The 25,144-nt window shown below is 42.2% G+C and overlaps 2 protein-coding genes across 7 annotated transcripts in view; both read right to left on the reverse strand.

Annotated features, from left to right (window-relative positions):
- Positions 1 to 3,040, reverse strand: part of POLR3B (RNA polymerase III subunit B) — an 87,423-nt gene extending 84,383 nt beyond the window's left edge. The window contains exons 1-2 of one of the 2 annotated variants that reach the window (XM_068943992.1): positions 2,190 to 3,040; positions 933 to 965 (exon numbers count right to left, since the gene is read on the reverse strand). Coding sequence is in view for 1 of the 2 variants with exons in the window: in XM_068943983.1 (XP_068800084.1) it covers positions 933 to 965; positions 2,029 to 2,100 (105 nt within the window). In the remaining variant the exon portion in view is untranslated. Of the gene's footprint in view, positions 1 to 932; positions 966 to 2,028 lie in introns of both variants that reach the window. The other variant, XM_068943983.1, reaches the window with a different exon arrangement.
- Positions 3,041 to 5,116: 2,076 nt separating this feature from the next.
- TCP11L2 (t-complex 11 like 2) lies at positions 5,117 to 21,959 on the reverse strand. Of its 5 annotated transcripts, none has more exons than XM_068944066.1 (10): positions 21,628 to 21,959; positions 16,530 to 16,699; positions 15,058 to 15,193; positions 13,986 to 14,106; positions 13,011 to 13,231; positions 11,887 to 12,023; positions 10,648 to 10,832; positions 9,373 to 9,554; positions 8,429 to 8,601; positions 5,117 to 7,806 (listed from the first exon to the last, which is right to left on the reverse strand). In XM_068944066.1, exons 2-10 carry the CDS (start codon positions 16,663 to 16,665, stop codon positions 7,562 to 7,564), a joined length of 1,536 nt encoding a protein of 511 aa, XP_068800167.1. In that variant the 5' UTR covers positions 16,666 to 16,699; positions 21,628 to 21,959; the 3' UTR covers positions 5,117 to 7,561. The 5 variants fall into 5 exon arrangements, with proteins under 5 accessions (XP_068800167.1, XP_068800181.1, XP_068800174.1 ...); XM_068944080.1 differs by having other exon boundaries at positions 11,887 to 11,957; positions 15,058 to 15,190; positions 21,628 to 21,745; XM_068944073.1 differs by having other exon boundaries at positions 15,058 to 15,190; positions 21,628 to 21,744.
- Positions 21,960 to 25,144: the final 3,185 nt, after the last annotated feature.

Raw genomic sequence — 25,144 nt, forward strand, 5'->3', positions numbered from 1 at the left:
AGGAGAGACATAGCAATAGGATTCATTAGGGCCCAAAAATATCTTCACAGCCCTGAACCACAGTGAAAAGGCATACACAGTCCATAAGTGAACTCTGAATTTTGTTTTCCTGCAAAGATGAAATACTGGACCGTGTAACAGAAAGAGGGGTGCACGGATATTACACTGGGAAGGAAGGGAATTCACAAAATTAGGCTGAAGAGAGCCTTGCTGAAGCAGGTAACATTTCAAAGGATGGATGACATGCACGCAGAGGTGGCTGCAATTTCCTGAAAGTACCTGTGCACATCACAGACTTTACCTGCCATCTTTATGATACAATATCATTACTGTCTTTCTCCCTTCTCACTTCCAACTGTTTTTTACTCCTGTTACTACATCTAATTGCATTTGTAAATAGAACTGTGTCTTCAGCTAGGGCCAGACTGCAGAGGTAGCACTGAAATCAACACAACCTTAACCTCTGAGTTCAGTCAAGCTCTGACATTCATGAATAAAGGTGTACATATATTCAAGCCTTGGCAGAATCCAGGTCTGCAGTTGCATACTTGCTACGACAAACATAACTACCTACTCAGTGTTTACATTGAGCTTATGCAAAGACCATGAATAGGGTCTCTGGGTGCCACTGAGACAGTAAAATTATCTGAAAACATTATACCATATACACTGTTCATTCAGAATCACCATATAAAAAATGCCAACTTGAGGAGGCCAAGGATGCCTCCTCAAATTAATCTTATTCATCAAGAAACTAAATCATGTATCAACCTTATCCCCAATTCCACGGAAGCAGGGAACAAAAAAGAATTGCAAAGCCGAGAGGGAGGGTGGGCAGCTATTCTGGGAAATAGTAAAAGGTAGAACAGGGGAATGTAAAGTTAGAAAGGAGATTGAATGTTCATGCCATGAAATGAGTGCATAACACTAACCTTTAGAAATGCTGGAAGAAGTCTCCATTTTTCCTAAAACCAAAAAACAGTTTGAAGTGGCTTTCCAAAGAGAAAACAAACATTTAAGAATCTTGAGGTTTTTGTTTTGTTTTAAACAATAACAGTTTTAAAATCAGATCTTTTTAGAAAAAAAGACTGCCCAAAGCCAATCTCCTTGAGTAAAAACAAAACACGACTCAGAACACTTTAGCGAGCCATACGTTCTACGCAATTTTTACTCTAAGCACAAAGGGACGCCATTTTTTCTAAAAACAGGTTATGTAAGAATGTGCATTTCCTGGAAAACTCCATAATACTATGCCCCAGTTTAAGAACACCAACCTTTTTGTCCTTTTAACGCTTTAGAGCATCTTTTGGGCAAAGGAAGCCTAGCTCCCATTTGGACTCTACAAAACACATGCAAAATCTCATTCTAAGGGGTGACGCAGGCAGACAGGGGTATCCGTACACCCTGTCAGCATCCCAACTCCTACAAAGATTTAGCCAAACTGCCTGAGCAAAATACTGGCAAGTAAACGCACAGAAAGGTTCCCACTGGCTTTAACCCACTTCTACCCTTCAGGGACCAGCAGCAGCATCGCTTGCCGGCCGAGAGAGGCCCCGCCAGCTCCGGGGCGGGGGGGCGGGGGGGAAGGGGGCAGGGAGCACACAGCACGGCCCTGGCCCCAAGAGCACACCGGCCCCCTCCCTCATTTTGGTTTCTCTCGAGTACAGCCAGCACGGCGCGCTGCTGCTGCGGCAGTGCCCTGGCGCTGCCCCCCGCAGGAGGCACTGGGCAGCTACAGAAATTCCGAGCGAAACGGGCAGCGCACGGACGAAGCCACGGAACCCCACTTCACGCGTGGCAGAGCGCCCCCTGCGCATGCGCCGTAGCCCCCTCCGCTCCTTCCCCCCCCAGCGCAGGGGGCCGGAGCCCCCGCGCATGCGCGCCTCGGGCCCCTCCCCACCGCCAGCCGGTGGGGCCGACGCGCCTTCCCCCTCCCCCCAACCGGCCGGGGAGGGGGGATCCGTGGGGCTCTGCTGCCCCCCGACCGCCCCCCCAGGACTGTGCTCCCCGGCTGGGGCCGCCGCTAACCTCCACCGTATTCACAGGAGCCGCCGCCTGCTCGGCAGTCAGGCTCCCCAGCTCCGCTGCCAGCGCCTCCATGCCAGCCCGGCGCAGAGGCCACGGCGGAGCCAGCGGACGCTCCCCGCGAGGGACCGGCGGTGCAGCAGCAAAACGCACCCCCTCCCCACCCCTGCGGGAACGGGCGCAGCTGCGGAAAGGTTCCGGGCTTCAGGGCGCCCGGGGTGGGGGCTGAGCGCGTGCGGCTCCGGCGGGTAGAGCCGTTAGCCGTGCTCCCCTCCCCACCCCCACCCCCACGTCGGCCGGCGCGTGACGGAGCAGCCGTTGGGGCGGCGCGGCCCAGGGCTGGGCGTCACCAGCCCCGCGGCCGCCGGCTCCGCTTCATGGCCTGCCTTTTGGGATAGGCCATCGTGATCTTCCCAAGTAGAAGAAATATAAGGCAAAGCCAGAAATAGAATTTGTGCCTCCCCAACCCCAGGTCTTGGTTTTTAATCAACATTTTTAAGGTGACCCGCGTGGGGAACTGAAAACCCATAGCACTGCTGAACCCAAAAACTCGAGTGCGTGCGGGAGTTGCACTTCAGCCATATGAAATTCTTAGCTGCAAAATGTAGAACACGCAGAATACTTGCCCATCCCTTTGACACAAGTACCTTTTAAAAGAAGAAACTGAAAACTACCATCTTTTTTTTAAACTCAGATCTGGTTTAGATTCTATATAATTAAAGCTCCGGGAGGTTGGTGTGGGCTTCACCCATCCTGGAAATGAAGGCTCAGCTTCCATTTAAGCATGAGAAGAGCAACAGGTGGGACTGGTTGCAGGTTCATGTTCCATTCAATGTCAAATTCAAGCCTGGAGAGGTGTTTTTTTTTTTTTTTTAATGTTTCAATTGTGAAAAATTATACAAGGTCTTCCATTTAACTAGCTATACTCACCAAGAAACTGGTTAGGGAACATACTGTTTCTGTCCAACGACCCACTGCCTCGCTCTCAGGTCTGTTAGGTGACCAGAGATCATGTTTTCTGCCATAATGGAAAACCAGAATAAATTGGGAGTCAGGGGATTAAGAGTTTCTTCTTAACTAACTGCAACGGGCCCTCGGTTTAGAAAAATAAGGTCTTCAGCCCCTCTTTTTGTTATATATAAAGACAGAATGTTGTTTTCAGCAACAGAACAGCTAAGAGCTCTTTTATACAGCGCAAGCTTCCGTCTAGGAGCTCACTCCAAAACGTTTGTTCCTACTGCATGACTGATCAAGAAAAAAAAAAGCCCTTTTTTCTGCCTTTACAAATCTGAAAATTCAGTGCTACGTCCTTGTCACGTATTCCTGTTTAGTATGACTTTTATCTGGGGGCTACTATAAATCGTTCAGCCGGGTTAAAAATCAGGGACTGCCAAAGGTCAAAATGTGAACCAGTTAACAAAAACAGATATGATGGAGTAGCTGTCGTTATTTTATGGACACTAAAATTTCAAGAAGCATCAGATCTGTGCACGTCCACAGCACATTTGATCCAGACACAGGCAGTACACCAGGCGCTTCAGGACTGAATGAATTGTACACAGTTATTCTGCATGATGCAAAGAAAAGAGCAGCAATATGCAGCCATCAGCTGCCAGGGGACAGAGGCATGTGGCTTCTGTAGTCCAAAAGGCTGAGCTGCCTTGAAATCCGAGGGGTTTTCAGAGCCAAGACACTCTGAAAACATTTACTCCCAGTTACAGAGAAGTTGGGTCTTTCTGAATTTGGCAATAGTCTATAATTAAGCGTTAAGGCTGAATCTAGAACAGTACACTGTTGAAAGTCAAACTGAACTACCACCTTAAGAACATTTAATTTTACTAAGACTGCTCTTGCAGGCAAATGATTGCCTCACATTCATCTGACCACTCCCTCTTCCTCCTTGCATTAGCACTACTTTTTGAATACTCATTCTTTCAGAAGTTTCTAAATCCTTTTGGAATCCTACTAGAGGTTCAAGGATCCCATAAAAGTTTCTAGAGATTACATGAGTAAGTGGCTTATTATATTGAATTTGCTTCATTAAGCATCATTTTGAATGTGATAATTTTTTTTAAAGTATCCAGCCTTTCTCCAAACAATTCCTAGGTTTAGCTTTTTAATTTGATGCAAAATTGTACCTATAGCTACTCCTCAAAATAGGTAGTCTCTTCTACTCTCACCTCTAGCACTTGGTGCTAGTTGTATGTGTACTCTGAAATTACAAACTAGCAGTTTTGTTTTTTTTTTTTTTAAATCAATTCATACACTGAATAATGACTTAAAGACCTAGATACAAAAAAGCTGAAAGGCAGCATTATGTTCTGCAGTGATGATCATGCACTGCAAAACTAGCAGAGCTACTCTTTCTAAGGGGGAAGAGGAACAGCGGTGAAACCATTTCAAAGAACAGGCAAGCTCTAGCTCTCTCATGACCACCACCCCCCACCACCAGCCTAGACAGAAGTATGCATAGTTCCAATGTTCTTCCTAACACTCCAGTGGTTAGCAAAGCAGGAACAACCTGCTTTGTTTGAAAAGTTTGGTCCCTTTTAGGGGGGAAAAAAATAAAATCCATCAATGATTTTTAGTTATTTGTCTAATCCTCTGATCATTAAAACAAAACTTTTAATAGCCCCAGATTCTAGGCAAGGTGTTCCACAGGTTATCTAAACATTGCTGTGAAATGACACAAACCACTATTTTTCTTTGATGGTCTTGCTCTTGCATCTTAAGAAACGGCAACTATTTGCTCTTCACTTTATTGCCACTCACCATTTGTAGACCTATCAAACTCCTTTCTGCTTCAACTGTCAAACCTTTTCCAGTTTGAAGACTCTAATCTATTTAATCATGCTTAACAGTACAGCTATGATTAAATACACAAACTGTCTTTGGACAAGGAGTCAGATTTAAGCAAGAGGCTGTTCAAAACCTTATTTGTGCAACTAGCTTAAAGCTATTCTACACTTCAGCTGCAACTGAAGAGTTGCAGGGAAAGAGCGAGCCACAACATTTGTGCAGTCATTTATATCTGGCATTTAACATCCGTTATGTTTAAGAAACAGCTTGCATAAATGACTTTTCACCACAATTGTATCACAAACAAAGTTTAATGCATACAAAACCTCACAAGTATTTATATTTTAACAAAGAAAGCTGCTACAAAATAGCATCTTGTTTATCAAAGACAATTTCAGAGTTGAGGCACATGCATTTCAGCCATGTTAGCGTAAATAGCATGCAACACGACATTAAACAGACACAGTGTCTGGGTTTGAAACATTAAATAAAAATTAAAATACATTAAACAATCAGTGGAAACATTGGCCATGCTATTAAATGCCCTTTGCAAGTCACCTTAATTACCCCCCCCCCAAAAAAACCAAAATCCTCTTTCCAAGTATTTTCTCGTAAAAACTAGTATGCCAATTTACATTAAAAGCCAATCGTCACACAGCTTATTTTGCACTAGAATGCATATAAAGTATTATGATATAAATTTATAAGTGTTCTTCAAATGTTCATAAAATCATCTTTTAGCCTAAGGTTCAAAATAGTTTAGCTATGTCCCAAGATGTTGCAGGATCACTAAGATTTGATTCTTAATTGCTTTTGAAATGAATTCTTCTCTTGATGATTTTGAATTCCTTGTCAAAATTCCATACTCATCTGAACAAACCCATGTTACATAGTGGCACAATTGGTCTGTTCTAGGAGTTCCTTCCTCTCTCAGGTTTTTCAGGCTTCAAGAAACACAGTTCCCTTTAAAATACTTATTTATCTTTATTTTGTGCAATTTTTTTTTATACAAGGGATAGAACAGAAGTGCACTAGAGCTTTTTTTTTGGTAACAACATATTTTGAAGAAAGTTTTTCATACCATATACATGTGGCCAAAGGCCTTGGACATTCTGAGCAACAAGTGACTAGAAGTCATTTCCCTTAATAAAAAGGGGTACATAATCCTGTAAAAAGGGACTACAAAACCACAGTGCTAATAATGCCCACTTTAGACCTTTATGATAGACATAATAAATGTATATATACACAATTTGTGTGGCACATTAAGCTTTTATGGGTAAATTTGTTTCTTAATAAAAATAGACTGTAATATAAAATATTAAAAACAAGCTGTTTAACTTGTACCACATGGACTTTATATATTTGACATTTAAAAAGGACTATTGTATGATAATATATTAAAACATCATTTTCAAGTAACTTTTTCAATTTTCATAGACAAGAATGCATCCATACTAGAGTATTCCAACACTATCTATTCCCAGTAGTCTGATATATGCAAAATCTAGTATGGAAGTAAACATCCGAAAGTTTACATATACTTCTCCATATCAAACTTACTCATTCTCTGTATGCAAAACTCCTGTAGTCTTAAATGGGAACCAAGTATCAAGGCCTATTCCAAAGTAATTTGGGGAAAAGCTGAAGTATTTCCCACAGAGGCCCAATGAAAGTCAAGCTAATCACTTACAGTACTTAGATTTTCGAGAACAATTAACAACTTGAGTTCTTGCATTCAGAACCGAGAGTACCAAAAATACTCTGTAAAAAACTTATGCCTTCATCGAACAGACTACAGAAGGGGAAATTGCTCTGCTGCACTCAGTGACATTATTCTCAAAGTCAAGTGCCTGTAAGAACAAAGGTCTGAAAGCCCTAACTCAGAAATACTTAATGCCCAAATAAGATCAAGGATCAGCATATAACATATTAGACTTTGAGCTTTGTGTATGACCTCCATTGGATAAACAAAATGCTTATAGACATTATAGACAGACTTTTTTCCCTCCCCATGATCTTTTTTTTTTTTTTAACCTTAGGAGTTTTTCATTAATCCCTCAATTACAATTGACAAGTTCTGAATGGTTCCTACTTTAAACAGTGAGCTCTTCTGTAACTGCTATATTCAAAACAGCTTCTAATAATACTGGCATTCCTTAATGTAACATAGGCTAAATTCTCATTCCAGTAACTGCAGGAGTACTAGAACTTGGCCAAATATGGACCTGTCCTTGGTTACGAAAGCAGTTATTACTATACTTTTTGCTTCAAAGTCTTTTTTGAAGAGAGAATTGTTTTATTAGATGCTGTCCTAAATATATATAGGAAATTTTATCTAGAATTATTTTGTCATGTCATAATTGCATCAGTATATGTAAAATATATTAAGTTAAAAAAACTGATTATGTTTTAATGGTGGCAAAACAGCAAGTACTTTGCCAGCTCTTCCCCTCACGAGTCATTGTAAATGCTTGTCTTGGAAGCTAATATTTTACTGGCTATTGCAAGTGACACAATCCATTAGACAGACTTAGTCTATTAAAAAAATACATATGTACTTGAAATTAATTTTTTTCCAGTGGATTTCAGAAGCTATCTGTATACATTTTTACAAGACCTGTCCCCCTCATTCATAGTCACTGGAGTGGGTTATTCATAGTAGGGAAATCAGGTCACAGTGTCTCTATTATAAAGACTGACGGGAAGAGAACAGGGTACAGAAATAGGTCATTTTTCAATTGGTAGGTGCTTCTGTTTCCACCTTCCCCATTGGTGCTTCAGAAAAAAGTAGTTTCCTAAGTATGTTTGCATAGAATGGTCCATACACTTGTTTGTTAAAGTTTACAATGCTTGCATACTGAGATCCAACAAACTCCATCTCTGTCTGAATCACAGAAAGGCCTCCTGGCAGAGTAGGCATACATTTCTGAAAGCTCGGAAGAGCAAGTAGGCTTTTCATGAATAACTGGATTCGTTTATCTGAAATGGAAAATAAAGTATGCTCAGAACAGATGCAAATCCAAGATGAAGCCACACTCGCTTTAAAAGCACATTGCACAGCAAGAAACCAAACAATGTAGACGAATACTTTCTCATGTCCTCACGGCAGTGAGAACATAATGAAAACTTCTTACATTAAGAGTTAGTTCCTGCAAGGTAGAGACAGCATAAACCTCTTGAAACAAAATTACGTGACCTAATACAAAGTAGATTAAACCTAGTTTGTATTTGCTTTGGGTTTCTCTTATGTCAACTCTGCATTTACCTAAGTATCACTAGTTTTTTTTTTTTTTTTTTTTTAAGCTCTCCTCTGAAATTCTAGCACTTCTAGGTATGTATGTAAGGATACTTATTTTTAAAATTGTTTCTAGCTGTGACTAACCATGCTCTGCAATATAGCAAGAGCACAATCCATGGGTAAACAATATTTCTGTACTTACTTTTAATTGACCCAATATTTTGCTGCAGTGAGGAACTGCTTTTTAAAAAACAATTAGACAGTAGGTCAAGCTTGCTGGAAGCAAGCTTTCAGGTTAACCTAACAATTTATATACAGATACATACAGTAAGACAGTTATGTATTTTGTACTTTCTTACTAACCAATTAAGGAACTGACAGGATTGTTCTCTTCAACAATACTAGCAATTTGACCCATTAAGTTATTCTGCATTTCTGTATTAAGAGTTGGGAGATCTCTTTCAGAGAGAGATCTGTTCACTTTGCTGCAAATCTGGACACCGATAGCATTCAGAGCCTCTTTCAAATCAAAAGTTCTGGAAGAAAAAGAAAAATAATTAACTTCTGCAATTCCTGTAGCACAGTTCACAAGTTATTTAAACTCACTCCTCTCCTTTCCCATTGCTATTTTCAAGCTGCTCCTTCCAATCAGAAAATTTAGGAAGTTTATCATTTGCTTTTGCAGATTTACATGCTTCCACAGACACAGGACAAATCTCCATGTGCAAGACAAAATAAGGATGCTAACTGGGATGCAGACAGGAAAGTCATTTTAAATATGCATCAAAAAGACACCAGTTCTCTTTGATCATATACTTCGGTATTTTACTGGGCTGGATTCATAGCATGTCACAGGGACAGTAAGAGAGTTTACCATTCTTTAGGGAGACTCTTGGAGATAGCAGCACACTTGCTCATAGCGTGACTGGTAGCAGAAATATCAGCAACTGAATAACTTTAACTACCTTTATAACTAGTTTGAAGCAACTGGTAAGACAACTTTGTGAACATATTGCCAGTCTCTCCTCTGTTATGAGGAGAAACTAATAAGTTTCAGTGCTATCCTCCAAATTCAGGAGATTAAAAGTTAAGTCAAGTTTAATTAAAATATAACTTTGAAAACACATACTTGACAGATACAGCAGACATAGTAGTGAATACAAATATAGATTAAGATTCATTATCATTCTATCATCATTAGGCACAAGCTAAGACATTTTTAACTGTTTCCTACATTTTTCAGATCCACCTGGTATCTCCTGTGGTTTAAAAAAAAATAAAAAGAAAATAAGAAAAAAAGGCCTTACTTCTTGTTCATGCCTTCAAGAAGAGGAAAAGAGATCCTCTTCAGTTGGTCAGCAAGATCTGGCACATTTACAATTGCTGCACCCACCGTATTGTTTGTTATGAGACACACACAAGCTATGATTTTTAATTGATTTAGCTTTTCTCTCAACTCCTGAAGACGAGCTTCATCTGTTATTAGAGTCTAGAAGTGAAATATCATCAGTTTAGAAATAGAGAGGGAGAGAGCCAGGGATAAAGACAGAGAAGAGATTTTTATAAAGTATTAATAATTATAATTACAAATAGGCCAAGTCAGAAGAGGCAACAACTGAAACCCTGACTACGCAGTATTACGGAAAGTAGCATTACACATAAGTACCAGAGCCACATCTGTGGTAGGCAGGAGAGGTGTTATCTCCAGTGCAAAAACACTACGTTGAGGACATTGCATATTTTTCCTCATCACTGCTCACAGCAGTCTGTGCTCCACAATTCAGCCCAAGATGTGGAATGCTCAGGAGATCCAGAGGACATTGACAACAGTCTTCTGGATTCAGCAGTGTCTTTTGGAAAGTATCATGATCTGAAGCAGATGGGCAGTGATGAGCAACTGTGTTTGACAACCACTAGTTCAATCACCAGAGAGGTTTGAGTTATCTGTAGCCGGCTACAGACAAAGAGCCGATTGCTCATCAGATCAAGACTGTAAATAACTTCCACAGCAAGATATAGCTGGAGTGATTTTTTAAGCTTAAAAGAAAAAAGGTCATCCTAAGCAAAACACACCACTGAGAAGCACCGGGGCATTAACCTTCAGCTGGCTGATAGTAATTCATACCATGACACGCTAGATCCACAAGAGAATACCTGTGTCTAGCTCATACTCAGAACTGTGGGATGCAGGTAAGAAAGTAACTGATTCTTTCAGCCTGATCCTACTAATTCCTGCTGCTGCTGCTGTTAGGATAACAAATGCTACAGTCAGCTTTTGGTATCTTTTTGAGAAAAAAGTGGTGTGCCATAACACCAAGACTACTCTTAAGCTATTCCACTCTTCGGTAGAGTGGTAAGCTATGACTGGATATATGGGAAAAGCGTTAAACATTTCTAGTTGTTGACTTGCCCGTATCACATTTCAAAAGAACAAGGCTAGAACTTTCCTATTTCCAAATTTACTACTCAATTTTTTTTAAATAAAGGAGAATTCTATTTCTTCTATTGTCATTACAGCAGGATTATTACTATACTAGTATCTTCATATAGTTAGAAGTTTGAGGACATTGGAACATACTTACCTCTGGAATTGTTTTGTGATAATCCCATTGTAATAGTTTCAAGTAGCCATTGTTTAGCACCAGTGTAGGACTAAGACTTGGTTTAGAACTACTGTCAGCACCAGGGGATGAAGATTCGTCATAAATAGAAGACAATTCATCTTCTATTGATTCCTTTATCCATTCTGTTGTGAGATCCAGAGCACCTAAGCATTGAAAGTCAGCACAGATTTATTGCATCCTTCTATCAAAATAAGTAGTAACTTGAGAAGAGTTACATACACAGACATGATTACTGAACTTCTGAAGACTAAGCAAACATAGCGGACTGCTGAGTCCTCACAAAAGCCAGTTCTCTCCCCTGCTTTTTTCACTAACTATCTCCCTTGGTTAGCTGAATCTTCTAGCTAGTTTATATGAACCCAACAACAGATTGTTGCACTTAAGCCAAGATTCTGGGGAGAAAAGCCTCAATAGAGTCTGTGTAAATTCCCAAAGCGTTTTTGTTGTTCAGAGAGGCCACTTAACAGGTGGGGTATAGGACTGGAAAGAGAAGAAGTGAGGGGACATTAACAGCATTTTTTTGTTAATACAGTTGAAGAATTCTTTCACAGGCTGCATATTCAAACACTGTAGGCCACATCAGTGGCTCAGGAATTACACTTCAAAAGCCCCTGCTCCAGATCTAAGTTTACTTTTTTCCTTCCCCTTTCAAAGTATATTTTCCTAAGGACAGCTTAGCTATAGTATATAAACCCTGTAACAGTGGATTCAAGTTGACTTTGCATTATCTAAATAAGTTTTCCTTAAAGTGTGCATTTTGCTTCATTAAAAAAATTGATCCCTTCTCCTCCTACTTTCAGGTACGCTAATTGCTTTTTTTCCATGTTTACTTCTGATTAACAGACTTGCTGGGTACAAAAGCAGTAACAGTCTCATCTTTCAGCACGTGAAGCTTCCTCCTCCAGACAGGAAGAGTCATTGTGTTTGTGTTCCACACACCAACCAATTTAGCAAATACCAATTGGTCAGGAAGTACTCCAGATTACAGATAACTTGCTATTAGCCATGCTTGCTATTAAGAAATTGACTGTTGGTAACTTGCTTGCCAAAGAAATTCTACATTCCTTAGATCTCTCAAAGGAATTGAATTTTCCCCCTCTAAATTAACTAGAATTGACGGACTTAAAAGGATGTCTTTTAATAGCCAGGCTTGAAGAAAAAAAAAAAAGTTAGTGAAATACATAACACAATACCTACTTGGTGTTTCTTCAAGAATTTCCTGGAATTTTGTTCTTTCATAGTCCACCAAATTACGCTGAAGATATGGCCTAAGATTTTGAATTGTATAGTTAGCCATATCCATTTTCATCAGGTCCAGAACATGGAATATTTGTCTGAAAGGAGAGAGTTTAAAAATCTGACAACTATGATGGTCTCCGTTGATCTTAAACGCCACATGAGATACACCTACATTAGCACTGTAACGCCAGTTCTGGGAGGAGTAAACTCAAACTACATTATTAGTACTTCAGTGCACTAGCCATCAAAAGCTATAACATTATCTACTTAACTCCTTCAAATAGCCTGGAAAGTATTGCACTTCAGTCTTAGCTTAAGTTACAGAGTACAGGACAAATACACTGCATCACTGAACACTACAAGCCAGTAATTGATACAGTTCTTGAAAATCCCTGTTTTTCTGTTGGACACTTCAGCCTAGATAAAGCGGCACAAAAGTTAAAATCTGTCTAATTGTGCCAAGAGAAACAATCCTTCTGATCCGGTTGCTTTCACCCTTGTATACGATCCAAGTTGCAATAAAAATATAATAGAGCAGTAACTACCATTTACTCTCAATAGTACACTATGTCTCAGGAGATGTGAGCTGGTTTCTGCACTTCATTAAGCAAGTGTGTTACTCAACTTCCAATAATAAGATCTTTGTTAGTGAGATGTCAGGTCCAGAGCCCGGCCTCCCCAAGGAAGCATGCAATAAATAGTTCAAGAAGGATCAGTAAGAATGTTCCCTTTAAATTTTGCAAGAATGAGTAAGACTGAAAGAGCAGTCTCAAAAACACCACAGATTACCAACTCTGAATAGCTAAGCCACTGGACAATGCAGGGAAGCGCTCTAATAGCAGTCTGGTAGTTTTCAATCTGATTGTTCCGTTAAGAAGGAAGGTATACATAATACGCTTGCCACCATATGCATCATAACCCCTCCCTCTCAATGCTTCTCCCAATTAAAAAAAACACTTCACTTTGAAAACAAGTATTGCCACTACTTGCTGCTAACAATCCCCCTCTCACTGCCTAGGTATGCTCTCTTTCAGGGCAAGGGGTAGCAGAAAGGGGGTAGCAGAAAAATGCCAAATACCAACCTCAATAACTCTACGATATTGTCAGTTGCTTTTAACTGTTTTATATCATTATCTCTTATTGGAGCACACAACTTCCCCATAGTTGTGATGATATAGTTTGCCAGCCCATGAATATCAACAGCATTATGTTCTGCTTGCTGTCTTATAAGATCTGTATCTAGAACTTCACAGATTTGATTTTGAATCCTGTTTGCTCCAGGAGTCAGAAAGGAAAGAAGAATCTAAAACAGAAAAAAAAATAGAAAAGCCTTAAACAATTAGCACACATAATAGCAAAATTTTATTTCAGTATGTCAAGCATATTTAGCTGACTGACAGTAATGATATATGTTAAGACTAAGAATCACCTAAGGTAGCAGGGGAAAAAAGGCTGTTAAAAGGGTCACAGTACAGTTCCGCAATAATGCTCAAAACCTGTAAATCAAAAAACAGGTTAGCAATTGGACTCTTTCAAAAACTGGGAGACCTCCCTGTGAAACAAAGTCAAACATTTACTGACTTAAAATTTTAAATGACAGCATTGTGCCAGGATTGAGGGTTTGCATGCTCCCTTGTGTGATGATCATAAATAATAAACATATTTAGGCAGGTACAGTCAGATTTCTACTCTTGCTCATGCTCTAAACTCATAGTATGTTGCTGAACAGAGGTTAATAGAGATGTGCAGCTTAGTGAAGAGAGTCAACTCGCAAGTGATCATCTTGCGACAAAGCTGAGTGGATATACAGCTATTTGTATATGCAGCTGTCCATACGCAGCTGTCCATACATCTTTGTGGTCATATTTGTAGTTAATATAAAAACACTTTAGGACAGGCCTATTATAGTTCTCAATAATCATTGTTTCATCTTAAAAGCAAGAATTTGAAGGTGCTTTAGATCGACTACAATTAAATAGACCATCAGTGAAGTACAAGACCCTCAAACCTAAGCTGCTTGAGGGGGGAAACACGCAAAACACACATACACGCTTTACCTCCTTAATTTCTGCAAAGAGCTTGATAGCATGTTCATATTCTGGAGGATCTTCATTCAGTTCTGATTCCAAACAATCCCAAAATGCCTTGTGTACAATTTGTTTCACTGTGCCTGCAAAGCTGCAGAGTAAGTCAGCTGGCATTAGAAAACAAAATAGACTCCCAACAGATAGATATGGTTGCAGGACATGTTAGTTAGCAATGTGATGTGTGTTTCCCCAACAAGCCATTAGGCTAGCCTAAAACTTTTTTTTTAAAACAGAAATGAAATCTTTCTTGGACTGTGGATCATCAGCTCCTAGAACATGACCCGAGCTGAGAAATCCCCCCAAAATGACTTATTGCAAAAAGTGGTGCTAACAGTTCAGATATAGGTAAAGAGAATTTACCTTGCCTTTTTCCTCATCAACTTTGTATTGGCTTGCCTAACCTAGCGTGTTCTGTGCTAAAGCTTTCTCAAAACTATTAACTGATAATTGATTATATGACAGAGAAGGGACTCAGACAACTAAAAGTCTTTTTGCAAGTTTTCCTCAAAGGAGGAGAAAAAAAAAAGTCAGGTTCCATTTTAAGATTAAGAGATGCTGAACATTTTCAAGCAAGAACATCTTCATTACCTAAATTCAGGAAGTTACTTCTCCCTTTCTCTGGATCTCCAGATATTTTTGCATCTTTTCTGAGGTAGTTTAGAGCTGTGTTCACAATGAGCTACATGTTCTTCTTAACTGGACCAGTGAGCTAATGAACAACTACTTAAAAGCCCATTTCATCTTTTCCACAGGACTTTGAACTGCACAGAAGACTGATACTCTTTGTCTTCATAGCAGGACTTCATATTGCATTGACTTAGTCTTCCACATCACATTTAACTCAGAGCATCATATGCTCTAAGACAGTACATCAACTCAGCTAGACTTGGAACACATGTTCCAAGAAAGACAGTTTTGACTGCAACTCTTGGAGCTGTGGTACACAATCCACAACCTTCCAAGATGCTTTCTGTTATCTGCTCCTCCATTTCTCCTCTCTTCACAACCCTGGTTTTCCTTTGCGTAAAATTCAGGCTCTTACCTGTTCTGCGGGAGGTCTTCATGTTTTATGCAAAAGTTTGCGTTTACAGCAATTTCATGAGCTAGAGTCAAATTTGTCAGGTTTCTTGCAGCTGCCATCAGTTCATCAAATGTAACCATCTTGGGAGGACTTGCTGCTGAAACAAATACAATGAATTCAAGTCAAAAAAAGACCATAACAGATAAGTGCAAATGAAAACATTATTAAAATTCAGCAGCCTAACTGCAAGTAACAAGTCAAGAAGTTTTACTTCTTGCCAAGTGGACTCTACAAGAAGCAATTTAGGGTTACAGTGTATTTATATCTTCTCAATACCCTAACTCAGCAAACTCTCAGCTCATGCAGGGCAGGGGGAACAACATAAACTTTATGACATTTTGAAGTGTTGTTTTTGGTCTGCATCTTACCTATCTTTTCCCTTTAAAACAGTAACTTAAATTTCTCAGATTGCCTACTGACGTATGTTAAGAATCCAACAGACTCAAAGCACGGGCAACAAGAGATACCAGATGTGCAGTGTAATCCTGAGCACATGGTAATGGCTACATTGTGTCTTAACTGTCAATAGAGAGGGTTCTGAAGTTACTGGCTTGAGAAAACCCACTCATGCTCCCTAGCAGATGCCTCATAAATCACACATCCTTTTTACAAGTATGTATTAAGGATATAATAGAAAGTCTAGAACATATTTGAAAGGAATAAATTCCCAAAGTTTCTAAACCCAGAATTCTGTCATTTAATTTAGTAATTGAAATTGTGCTTTTGAAGGCTAGTAATGACAGAAGGACAAGGAGCAAACACCAGCTGGCAGCTCCACTACGAAGCTTGCTTTAGTACAAGACTTGACTTACACAGAAACAAGAAAACCCACACAAAATACCACAAAAGCAAAAAGAACCGTGCATGGTCTGAGAACGCTTACAGACATGACAATTAAACACATTTTAACCAATATATTATTTATCATCGTTATTTATTCAAACTATCTTCCTTGTGCAAAGGTGTATTTTCCATTTGATCCTAATATTTTTTAAAAATAAATTAAATAAACTATGACATTAATCTATATGCAATATATTATAAATCTATAATTCCAGATTTAATATGGAAATGTATGGAGCAAAAGGAAGAAAACCGTTCTCCCAATCAGCCAAACATGGTTTTGCGTGCAAAGGGTAGGTACCAGTGTCAAGATTAGCTCAAGACTAGAATGCCCACTGTGGCACACTTTTCCTTACACTTTCAAAATTGAAGGAGTGCACAAGCAGACCCCATGGATATGGTTCCTGGTGGTGGTCCACACGCAAGGAGATGTGCTGGTCATAGCAAAGACAAAGCCATGCCTTTCTCCCAGTACTCTCTCAAACTCAAATTCAGAATCCCAGGTTCTACCCATGACAGCACAGAAAAGTGGCATAACTTAGCCCCATGCGTCTCCATGCACACTGCAGGTAAGGGCAAAATAAGCTTACAAGCTGGGGAACTGGGCTTGCTTGAAGAATCACTGTTGAAGCTCTGTCTTGAATACTCAGAGTCACTAGAAGAAGCTGTGCTTTCAGAGAGGCGTGAAGAATCTGAATCACTGCTCTGGTCATCATTGAGAGGCATTCTGATTCACTTTAGCTGGTACAGTAAACACCACCTGGGAAGACAAATACACATTCCACAAAACCAGTGCTTTCTGGAATTTTTTGTTTCTCAAAGTCAGATATTGACCATTACATTGTAAAAAAGCAACAAGTTATTACCTTTCTTAAAAAGGTGTTACAGAAAGGATCTGGATTGTCGTGTACAGGATCACACAGATATTAATAAGCTATAACTATTTTGCAAGAGTATTAATCTGGGCTTCTCCCATTTCATTCCGTAGTATCTTCAGCATAAACAGTCTGTAAATTAGTTCTGTTTCAAAAATAAAAGGCACCCACCGTAATCTCTAAAGCTCCTTGTGGTCACAATCCATAAATGCATGCCTCAATGTTACTACTCCCCCACCTAGTGATAAAATAACTTGATTTTTTATTTCACCAGCAAGTGATGTCTTAGCAATTAGCTTCCTTCCACAAACTGACTGCAGTGAGAGCAGAAACTCTGAAGCAAACACAGAAGTTGCTGGGGTAGAACAGGAGAAGGGGCAAATAATTTATAACACTGAATTTCTAACAGGATGTATATAGAAGTCTGCAGAGATCCACCTAAAGCAGCAGGCCACAGAATCATATTAACAGTGGCACAGACCCAGAAATACTCCTCCTAGGGGTGAACGTGAACTTTTTAAAGCCAAATTGTAACTCTAAAGCTTCTAACATTACATTCAGCCTACATGACAACACCAAAAAGTATCATGCTTCACAGTACTTCTGTCCCCATACAGAAACTGCTTCCCAGGTAAATAACCTGCAACTGCAGAGAGTTTGGACAGTTGCATAGTACTGAAACGTGAATAATAGTTGTAAGACAGGAAATGAAAAATCCTTTAATCATATTGAAATCAGAAACCGGAAGTCAACAGTCATAATTACTCCCAAAGGAATTTGCCCCAAATACCAAAGCTATCCATCCATCTTTCATCATGGCCATGAAACATTCTGCAGTAGACTTTATGAACGGACACAGTCAACAACACCAACATCACTAGGTCTTCTTGAACAAGAAGCCAAGAAGTCTTCCATCTGCAAGTTTGATACTAAGTAAGATTACTTAATTTATGAAGGCAAAAAAACACTGCACACTGCAACTCTGTCAAACTTGGGAAAGGCCACTTCTGGCAGCAAAAGAATGACCTTTGTGTGCACCTGTGTGAAGAAAAGGGGATGGGAGGAAGATTTTTTTTTTTTGGTTGGTTGGTTATGTAGGCACCTAGCCACAGCCTAGAGTGCTTGATTTTTTGAGTACCAGCTCATTCTGGATCAGCCTTTGAAACTTGATGAGGTATTATATTGATGAATACTCCCCTGCTAATTGAGATGATTAGTATTTGTTAAGTTTTTATTTCTCAGCCTTTCCAGAACGAAAATAACATGCATTTGAGTGCCTTATCTCTGTAGCATTTTTGGCTGTTTCTGTGGAAAGAATTAAACACATCAGCAAGAATACTGCTGTCAGTTTTTAACTCACTGGAGAGGTCATGAGATTTTTGATGAGGGCATAAGAGATCACAGGTTCAAGACTTACAGCTTTAGTTGTGATCCTTAATATCACAGCTGCTCTATTACAACAACAATTTTATCATGTCTAACAAAAATTTGAGAACAACTAGGTATTAAATGGTATTGTCTAGACAAGATGGCAGTTTGCAAGTGATGCTGGAAAACCAAAAGGCTTTAAGATATTTTTGACCCGGAAATTTTAATCGTCTAAGTAGTAATTACAAATGAGTCACTAGTTCATATTAAGCAAGAGACTTAAATCATTTCTTCCACTAAGGTCTTTGTTGTACAGCTGTCAAAGCTAGAGCTGACTAGATATTAACTACAATAAGTAACCTAACTGTAGAAACACGTTCCAGGTTCCTTATCTGGAACCACTCACCTAAAGATAGTAACCCCACAGAGCCTGCAAAACATTATATTTGCATCTATTGTTTCTGGATTAATATCAAAACCAAACCATTTCCAGGCTTTAATCATGTACATCTAGCCTGCAAAATGTTAGTGCTGTATGTGGTTTGTGAGCATGGGGTTGGGGGGAGGCGGTGGATTTCTTAGCAGTGTACAGCCCACAAGAAATTCACTTGCCTGAGATGAGCACTTCAAAGCATCACTACTATTTAGATTTAGGTATTAAAGAAAGAACATGAAGGCATTAAATGACTATTTAAAAACCCATCCTCACACAATTTTTACAATCATTTCAAAAACATTTCTTCTCAACTTTCAGTATGTTAATTCTAGTAACAGACCAAAAGATTCAGACTTGCAAGGTGATCCTAATTAAAAAAAAAAAGCAATCTGCTGCAGAGGAAAGTCAGCAGTGCCACAGTCCACCACAATCTGGGTAATCAAGACCACCAACAGTAATTAAACAGAAATTAAACTTCCATAGACAGTAAGCCTTTGCATACTACTCCCACCAAAACATCTTTCAGCAACAAATACCTGCATTTCAGAGAGACGCATAACCTGTTTTGATGTACTGAGATCACAGCTGTTCATATAGTATTACCAGTACAGTACTTCAGAGGACTTCACTTAATTAACGAGTTTCAACAGTGCAACATGAGACACTGAAAAGTTGCAACCCCTGCCAGAATAAATGGATTTCCTAGTAGGATTTCCAAATAGGACTTCCCAAGGAAAATGGCGAGGAAGAAAATGGGTGTATGCTGCAGATTCACAACATCGCTGCTAAATTGCAAGTTTAACAGATACGGGAGGCAGAAAGCACATCAAAGGAAACAAGTGGAATACACAAAGCAGAAGCTGGATATGCAATCTAGTGTTTTTAATACGCTGCCCAACAGCTAAATAGCACAAAGGAAAAACATTAATTGAGTATATCGAAGTGAAGTGCAAACTGAAGAAGGCTTTTCTAATTAGTTAGAACAATAGAGGACTGAATTGTTTAGTGCTTTCTCAATAGCACACACTGGAACAGCTTCTTTTCCGTATGCTTTTGTAGACGGTTTAGACCTCCTCAGAAGTTAAGAGAGGGCAAGGTTAATGTGTAATTTTGAAGTTTAGATTAATATAATTTCCAAGTAAAAATACTTCAGAAAACCTTTTAGTTTTCTAGGATCACTTTGTAATTCAACATCTGAACTAGACAATACCACCATCTTATTTGTAAGTTCTTCATTAGGAATTATATATTAAGCTGTTGTTTTAATAGACAACTTAATATCCTACCTATTCTACTAAAGAGTCAGACTCTGATTACAACCTGCTTTACCTTTCCTGTACTAAAAAGTAACTAATGTCTACTTTAATTAAAATAAAGGTTTGATAAGTTGGCAGTAGATTTCATTAAGCTTTTTTTTTTTAATCAGTTCTATTGCATTTCAGTATTTCAAGGATAAGCTCTTGGTATGCGACAAAGCTAGAATAACTTCTAAATGCCCAAGGCATCAGCCCATTTTCTCTTCTCTGTCATAACCAAGTCTTAGTTAATTTAAAAGGGAAGAAGTCAACTATCATGGATTCTGCTGCTGTTTGTACACAATTTCAGATTATGTGTTTTACTAAATCTGCAATGGAGCACAGCACAGCAGTTTTCTGACAGCATCCTACTCTTACACAGTCATTACTTCACCCAACCTCAGCATTCACTGAGAGGTGACTAGATCACAAGACCAGGTGAAGGTTAGTTTTAGGGCACCTTCCAGTCACACTCAACAACACACGTCTTTACCCCTTTGGTATTACCTGGTCCACAACATCTCTCCCCCTCTCACACACACACACTTTTACTCCTAAGCATTTAATAGTTATTTTATGGAGCACCGGGAAAGAAGCAGCAGCAGGTTTTGTTTCTTTTCAGATATCTTCAAGTTTTTTTTTTTTCCCACAGCCCTGCTTCTGCGCACGCTTCAAGCACTCTGTCCTGTTTTACCACTATGAACTGAGTTGTGTTTATCCCACTGGGCTTATGCCCTCCAGAGCTGGCATCTACTGCATCTCCTTTGGGCTAGAGTTTCCCTTCCGGACTCGGCCTTTGCCAGCACTTGGTCCGCGGTCCCACGGCCCAGGAGGAGAAAAGAGCCTTTGTTAAGAGCTACAGAACCTCCTCGGCCCTCCCTTCTCCCCTTCCCAATTTTGACAGCCCGTTTCTGACAGACTTTTCTGACAGCCGCGCTGCTTCACACCCTCCTGCAACGTAACGCGCTTTCCTCAGGGCCGGGGCGAGGGGCAAAACCGCCCCTCGGCGGCGGCCCGGGGTGACCCTTCCCCCCCGCCATGTTGTGCTCCCCCCCCGCCATGTTGTCCCCCCTCTCCCCGGCGCGGTGCGGGGGGGGGGGGGGGAGAAGGAGGAGGAAGCGCCGCGGGCTCCTCCTCTTCCTCCATCTGTTTAGCCCCGTGTCTCCTCCCCCAGCCCCATGTTTTTTAAGTTAGCAGAGGCAGGAGTTTGGCACTCGCCGACCAAAACAAACAGCGTTTCCAAGGACAGGCCCGGGGCGGGGGGGAAGGAAGGGAGGAGAGGAGAAGGGGGCACCCTCTCCGCCAGCCCCGGGGAAGGTGACAGCGGCTGCCAGGCGCGGCCCCGCGGGGTGGGAGAGGGGCGCCGGGCACCCTGGCCGTGCGGGGCAGCCGCGGCGGGGACGCAGCCCCGGGGTGCCCTTGCGCGGCCGGAGCGGGGCTGCAAGGACGGCAGCCGGTGCTGCTCGTCGGGCCGGGCCGCCCCGGCGGACAGCGGCCATCAGGGGATGGAAGAGAGACAGCCCTGGGCGTAGGGGGCACGGGGCGCGCGGCGGCCACCCGGGGCTGCCAGACCCACCGGCTGCAGCGGATGCCCCGGGGCAGCTGCGGAGCCTCCGGCCTCGCCGGGAGAGCAGAGCAGCCAGTGCTCGCCGCCCGGCAGGGTAGGAGCCCCCCGGCCACCTTTAACCAGCCCCAGCTCCCCCCGGGCACTCACCGCGGCGACAGCAGCTCACCCTACTCAGCGGCGATCGCTGGGGCTTTAAACACCCCCCCCCCCCCCCCCCGAGTTATATACCCGGCCCGGACTATTAGTCTCTTCCTTGGGCGCGTCCATCTCCTGCCGGGAGCAGGGGGTGCTTAGCACTTTGCTGCATGGCCAGTAGCGAGTTATCCCGAAGGACCTGGGTTAACCTTCTCCCTACCGCCATACAAATCATTCTTGCGTCCTCATTTTGTCCGGAGCCGAGCACTAAGCGTGGAAAAAGATGAGTTTACAAGGCAAGACGCTTCTACTGCTTCTCCCTCCTCCCCCCCCTCCCGCTGAATGAGCCCTGCCGGGAAGCGGGGGGAGAGGCGAGAGGAAGGGCCGGGCGGTGTTTACGGAAGAGCCGCGTCGGTCCAGCCAGACCCCGCCCCTTCGCCAGGGGGCGGGGCCTCCGCGCTTAAGCCCCGCCCCAGGGAGCTACCTCGGGGTGGGGGAGGGGAGGGGAGGGGAGGGGAGGGGTGGCGGCGGCCCCCTCGCGGCGGGGGCCGTGTGGGGCGCGAACTGCCGGCCTTCAGCAGGGCAGGAGCGGGCACCGGGCACCGCCGCCCCACGGGCGCCTTCGCCCCGCTCTGTTCATAGCGCTGCCGAGGAAGCTTTGAATGTGCCCCCCAGAGGCTTCCCTGCCCCGCTGTCCGCTGCCCTCCCGTCGAGGCGCCACCGGCCATCTTGGCCTCAAGGGAGCCCTTCGGGGCTGCGTCCGCCGTCACGCTCCCGCCTGGCTCACGGCTGCGGCATTGCGAGGCCGGGCGAGCGCCCGCTGAGGCACGCGCCGGGAAGCCCTACAGCGCTGTTATAAATTATAAGTGCTTTGCTTACTGCTGCGTTGACCTCATCCGCGGAGCCGGTTCGGAGACCCACGGCGGGTAGCAGGACCTGTCAGGCCGTCATCTCTTCCTGTCACGGGAGCTAGTTTGCCACTGCTGCCCCACCTCGCAGGGCAAACGCTGGCGCCCATCCGAGGCAGGGGCTTACTAAAGCAAGCCTCCGTCCTTACCAAGACACAGGCCTCGCCTTCCTGCAAACAACTACTTCATCACTAGCACGTGTGACAAAACTATATGGGGCTAGACGCTGTATTCAGAGGGCCCAAGTCCACCGTAGGTCCTAGCGATACGGCCTCGGCTATAAAAGCAAGAGCGCAAAGCGCATCCTGCGTGAGGTGGAGTGCTTTTCCAAGAGATGCAGAGCCGTGCCGCTTTGTGTCCAGCCTTCAGGGAGATTAAATGGGATTAGGTCTAACAGCCTAATAGCTTCCATAAGGAAGAGGATGTTTTAAATAACTGGTTGTGCTACTTTGCCCCAGTTTTTGCATGTCACATGGCAACAGCCGTGTGAGAGAAGCTCGAAAGACCTTTGGGAGAGACTATATGTTATGGTTTACAGCTGGACTGCCTTGTACACGACTGTTTTCCCTTCCACTGATGTATTTTTTTATTATTTTTACATCTATTTTAGCTTAAATGCCATCTTAAAGGTATGGGAGTGGGGGAAACCTAGTTCTGGTCTTTGCGGTGAGTGCTGCTAATGCCTTTTACTAACTAACTGGCTGCATCATATAAAACTGCGTAAATAGCGTTTGCAGCAAACCCCAGGGCCCAGCACTTCTTCCCTTCTATCTGAGCACCCATCCAGTGATTCAGGGTCCGTTTTGTGGGCTCTGTGTGTGGACCAGCGATTCTGTAATCCAGTGGTGCTCGGTGGCCCACCTTCCTCAAGGAGGATAAAGAACGCCCTCGCTCCACCAAGTAGACTAGCTTGTAAACGTTTACATAAAAGGTCAACTTTAAAGGGAAAAGTATCTCAAAATAGGCCGTGTTGCACCCTGCAACACTGCGTATCGCATGGCATTCCAGAAAGGGACGGCTTTAAAAAGCATTTTTTTTTTTAGCTGTAAAAGTGCCCCTCTTCCCCTCAAGAGCACGTTTTTTGTCTTGGAGCCCATTCCGAAGTATCCAGCTTTCTTTACCTTTCTGTATAGAGATGTATCTGTACATTCAGCTGAGGCACTTGAGACACGCTTCAAAATTCCACTCCAAAGGCCGAGAAGCTAGATTCTACGGTACTCCGCACTTAACCACTTTTTTTGGTTTCTGTTCCTTCATGATCCAGAGACAATGACGCTATAGGCCATTATATGGATCTTGACATAGATTTTTTACTGTGGAGGATTTACTGCACAGGGAAACGCCATTCATTTTGCGACGTCTAATATTCTGCAACGTCAAGCAAGAAAATAATTGTACAGCCTTGAAATCTGTTCTGGTCAATTATGAAGATCAATGTCCACATGTCTTATATGGGACACGCAGGCAGAAGTTTCACTGGTGTCTCCAGTTGGCCTTAATTCTACACCTTTCGTTAGAGGACTGCTGTAAATTCAAACGAAGGACAAGTTTGTGTTCAGCCTTTGCAGCAAGTTAGCTCATAACTTTTCCTTCCTGTTACTAGTAAAACTGCCAAGGACAAGAAAGCCTACGATTAATGCACTGCTTTACCCAGCAAACAGCAACACAGCTACTGAATGGGTAAGGAGTGTAGCTGCACCTGGCCCCTCAGGTCAGAAACGTCCCAATATGTGGCTAACAACGATGGCCAGCCTGGAAGGAGAAGGCAAGGGCAGGGCATGTTGTTCTTCACACCAGGGCCCATGACAACTAAGTTGAGAACATAACTTGAAGTCATGAGATATTTTGCCCTAATCCTAATAACTGAGCCAGGCAGACTGGCTTTAGCTCTAACAGATGGATGTTAAAACTCTAGGCTGACTGAGGCCATCAGGCCCAGATAATAGGCTCAAGAGTGAGAGAAGTAGCCTACAAAGCAGGAGGCGTAAGGACGCTTTCTCAGCTTGCTCTTACAGCTGAGTTTCCTGTATACCAGCAGGAAATCAGTCCTGTGAGAAGCAGACAGGATTTCTGCTTCTTGCCACTGAAATATTTCAGCTTCAGATTCACACAGAGGCAGAGGCAGGGCAGAATACTGAAGCTGCTGAGAGAGAATAGTACATCAGTAAACTACCCAACCACTCTAGTCTGCAGTATCTTGCTACTTTATCACCTCAGCAAATTCCTAACGCACACTCCCCTCAGCACTAGTAGTCTCTTTCTGCACAGAGGGAAAAAACAAGTTTGACTTACTGAGTCAAATACAATGAGGAGCTGTTTGTAGAACGGTATTTTTTGGTCAACAAGAAATAGTTTATGTTGGTTCCTTGTTAAGAAAAAGTCTTAGCTAGTCTTTTAACGAAAGGCAGCATACTGAGGCTACAAAACTAACCCTTGTCGAGCCATTTTCTTTATTTTGGGTTACCGTCTGCTAGAAACAATTATTTACAGATTATTCCCAGTCCTTTCCTGAAACATTTTCCGTGTCACTGCCAACCTGGAGAAGCAGTACGACAGTTATCTACACTATCTTACTACCTGAACAGATTTACAACCCTTGATGCTTATCAGTGATGATCTTC

This window comes from Struthio camelus, chromosome 1 (assembly GCF_040807025.1).
Source record: "Struthio camelus isolate bStrCam1 chromosome 1, bStrCam1.hap1, whole genome shotgun sequence".
Lineage (NCBI taxonomy): Eukaryota > Metazoa > Chordata > Aves > Struthioniformes > Struthionidae > Struthio > Struthio camelus.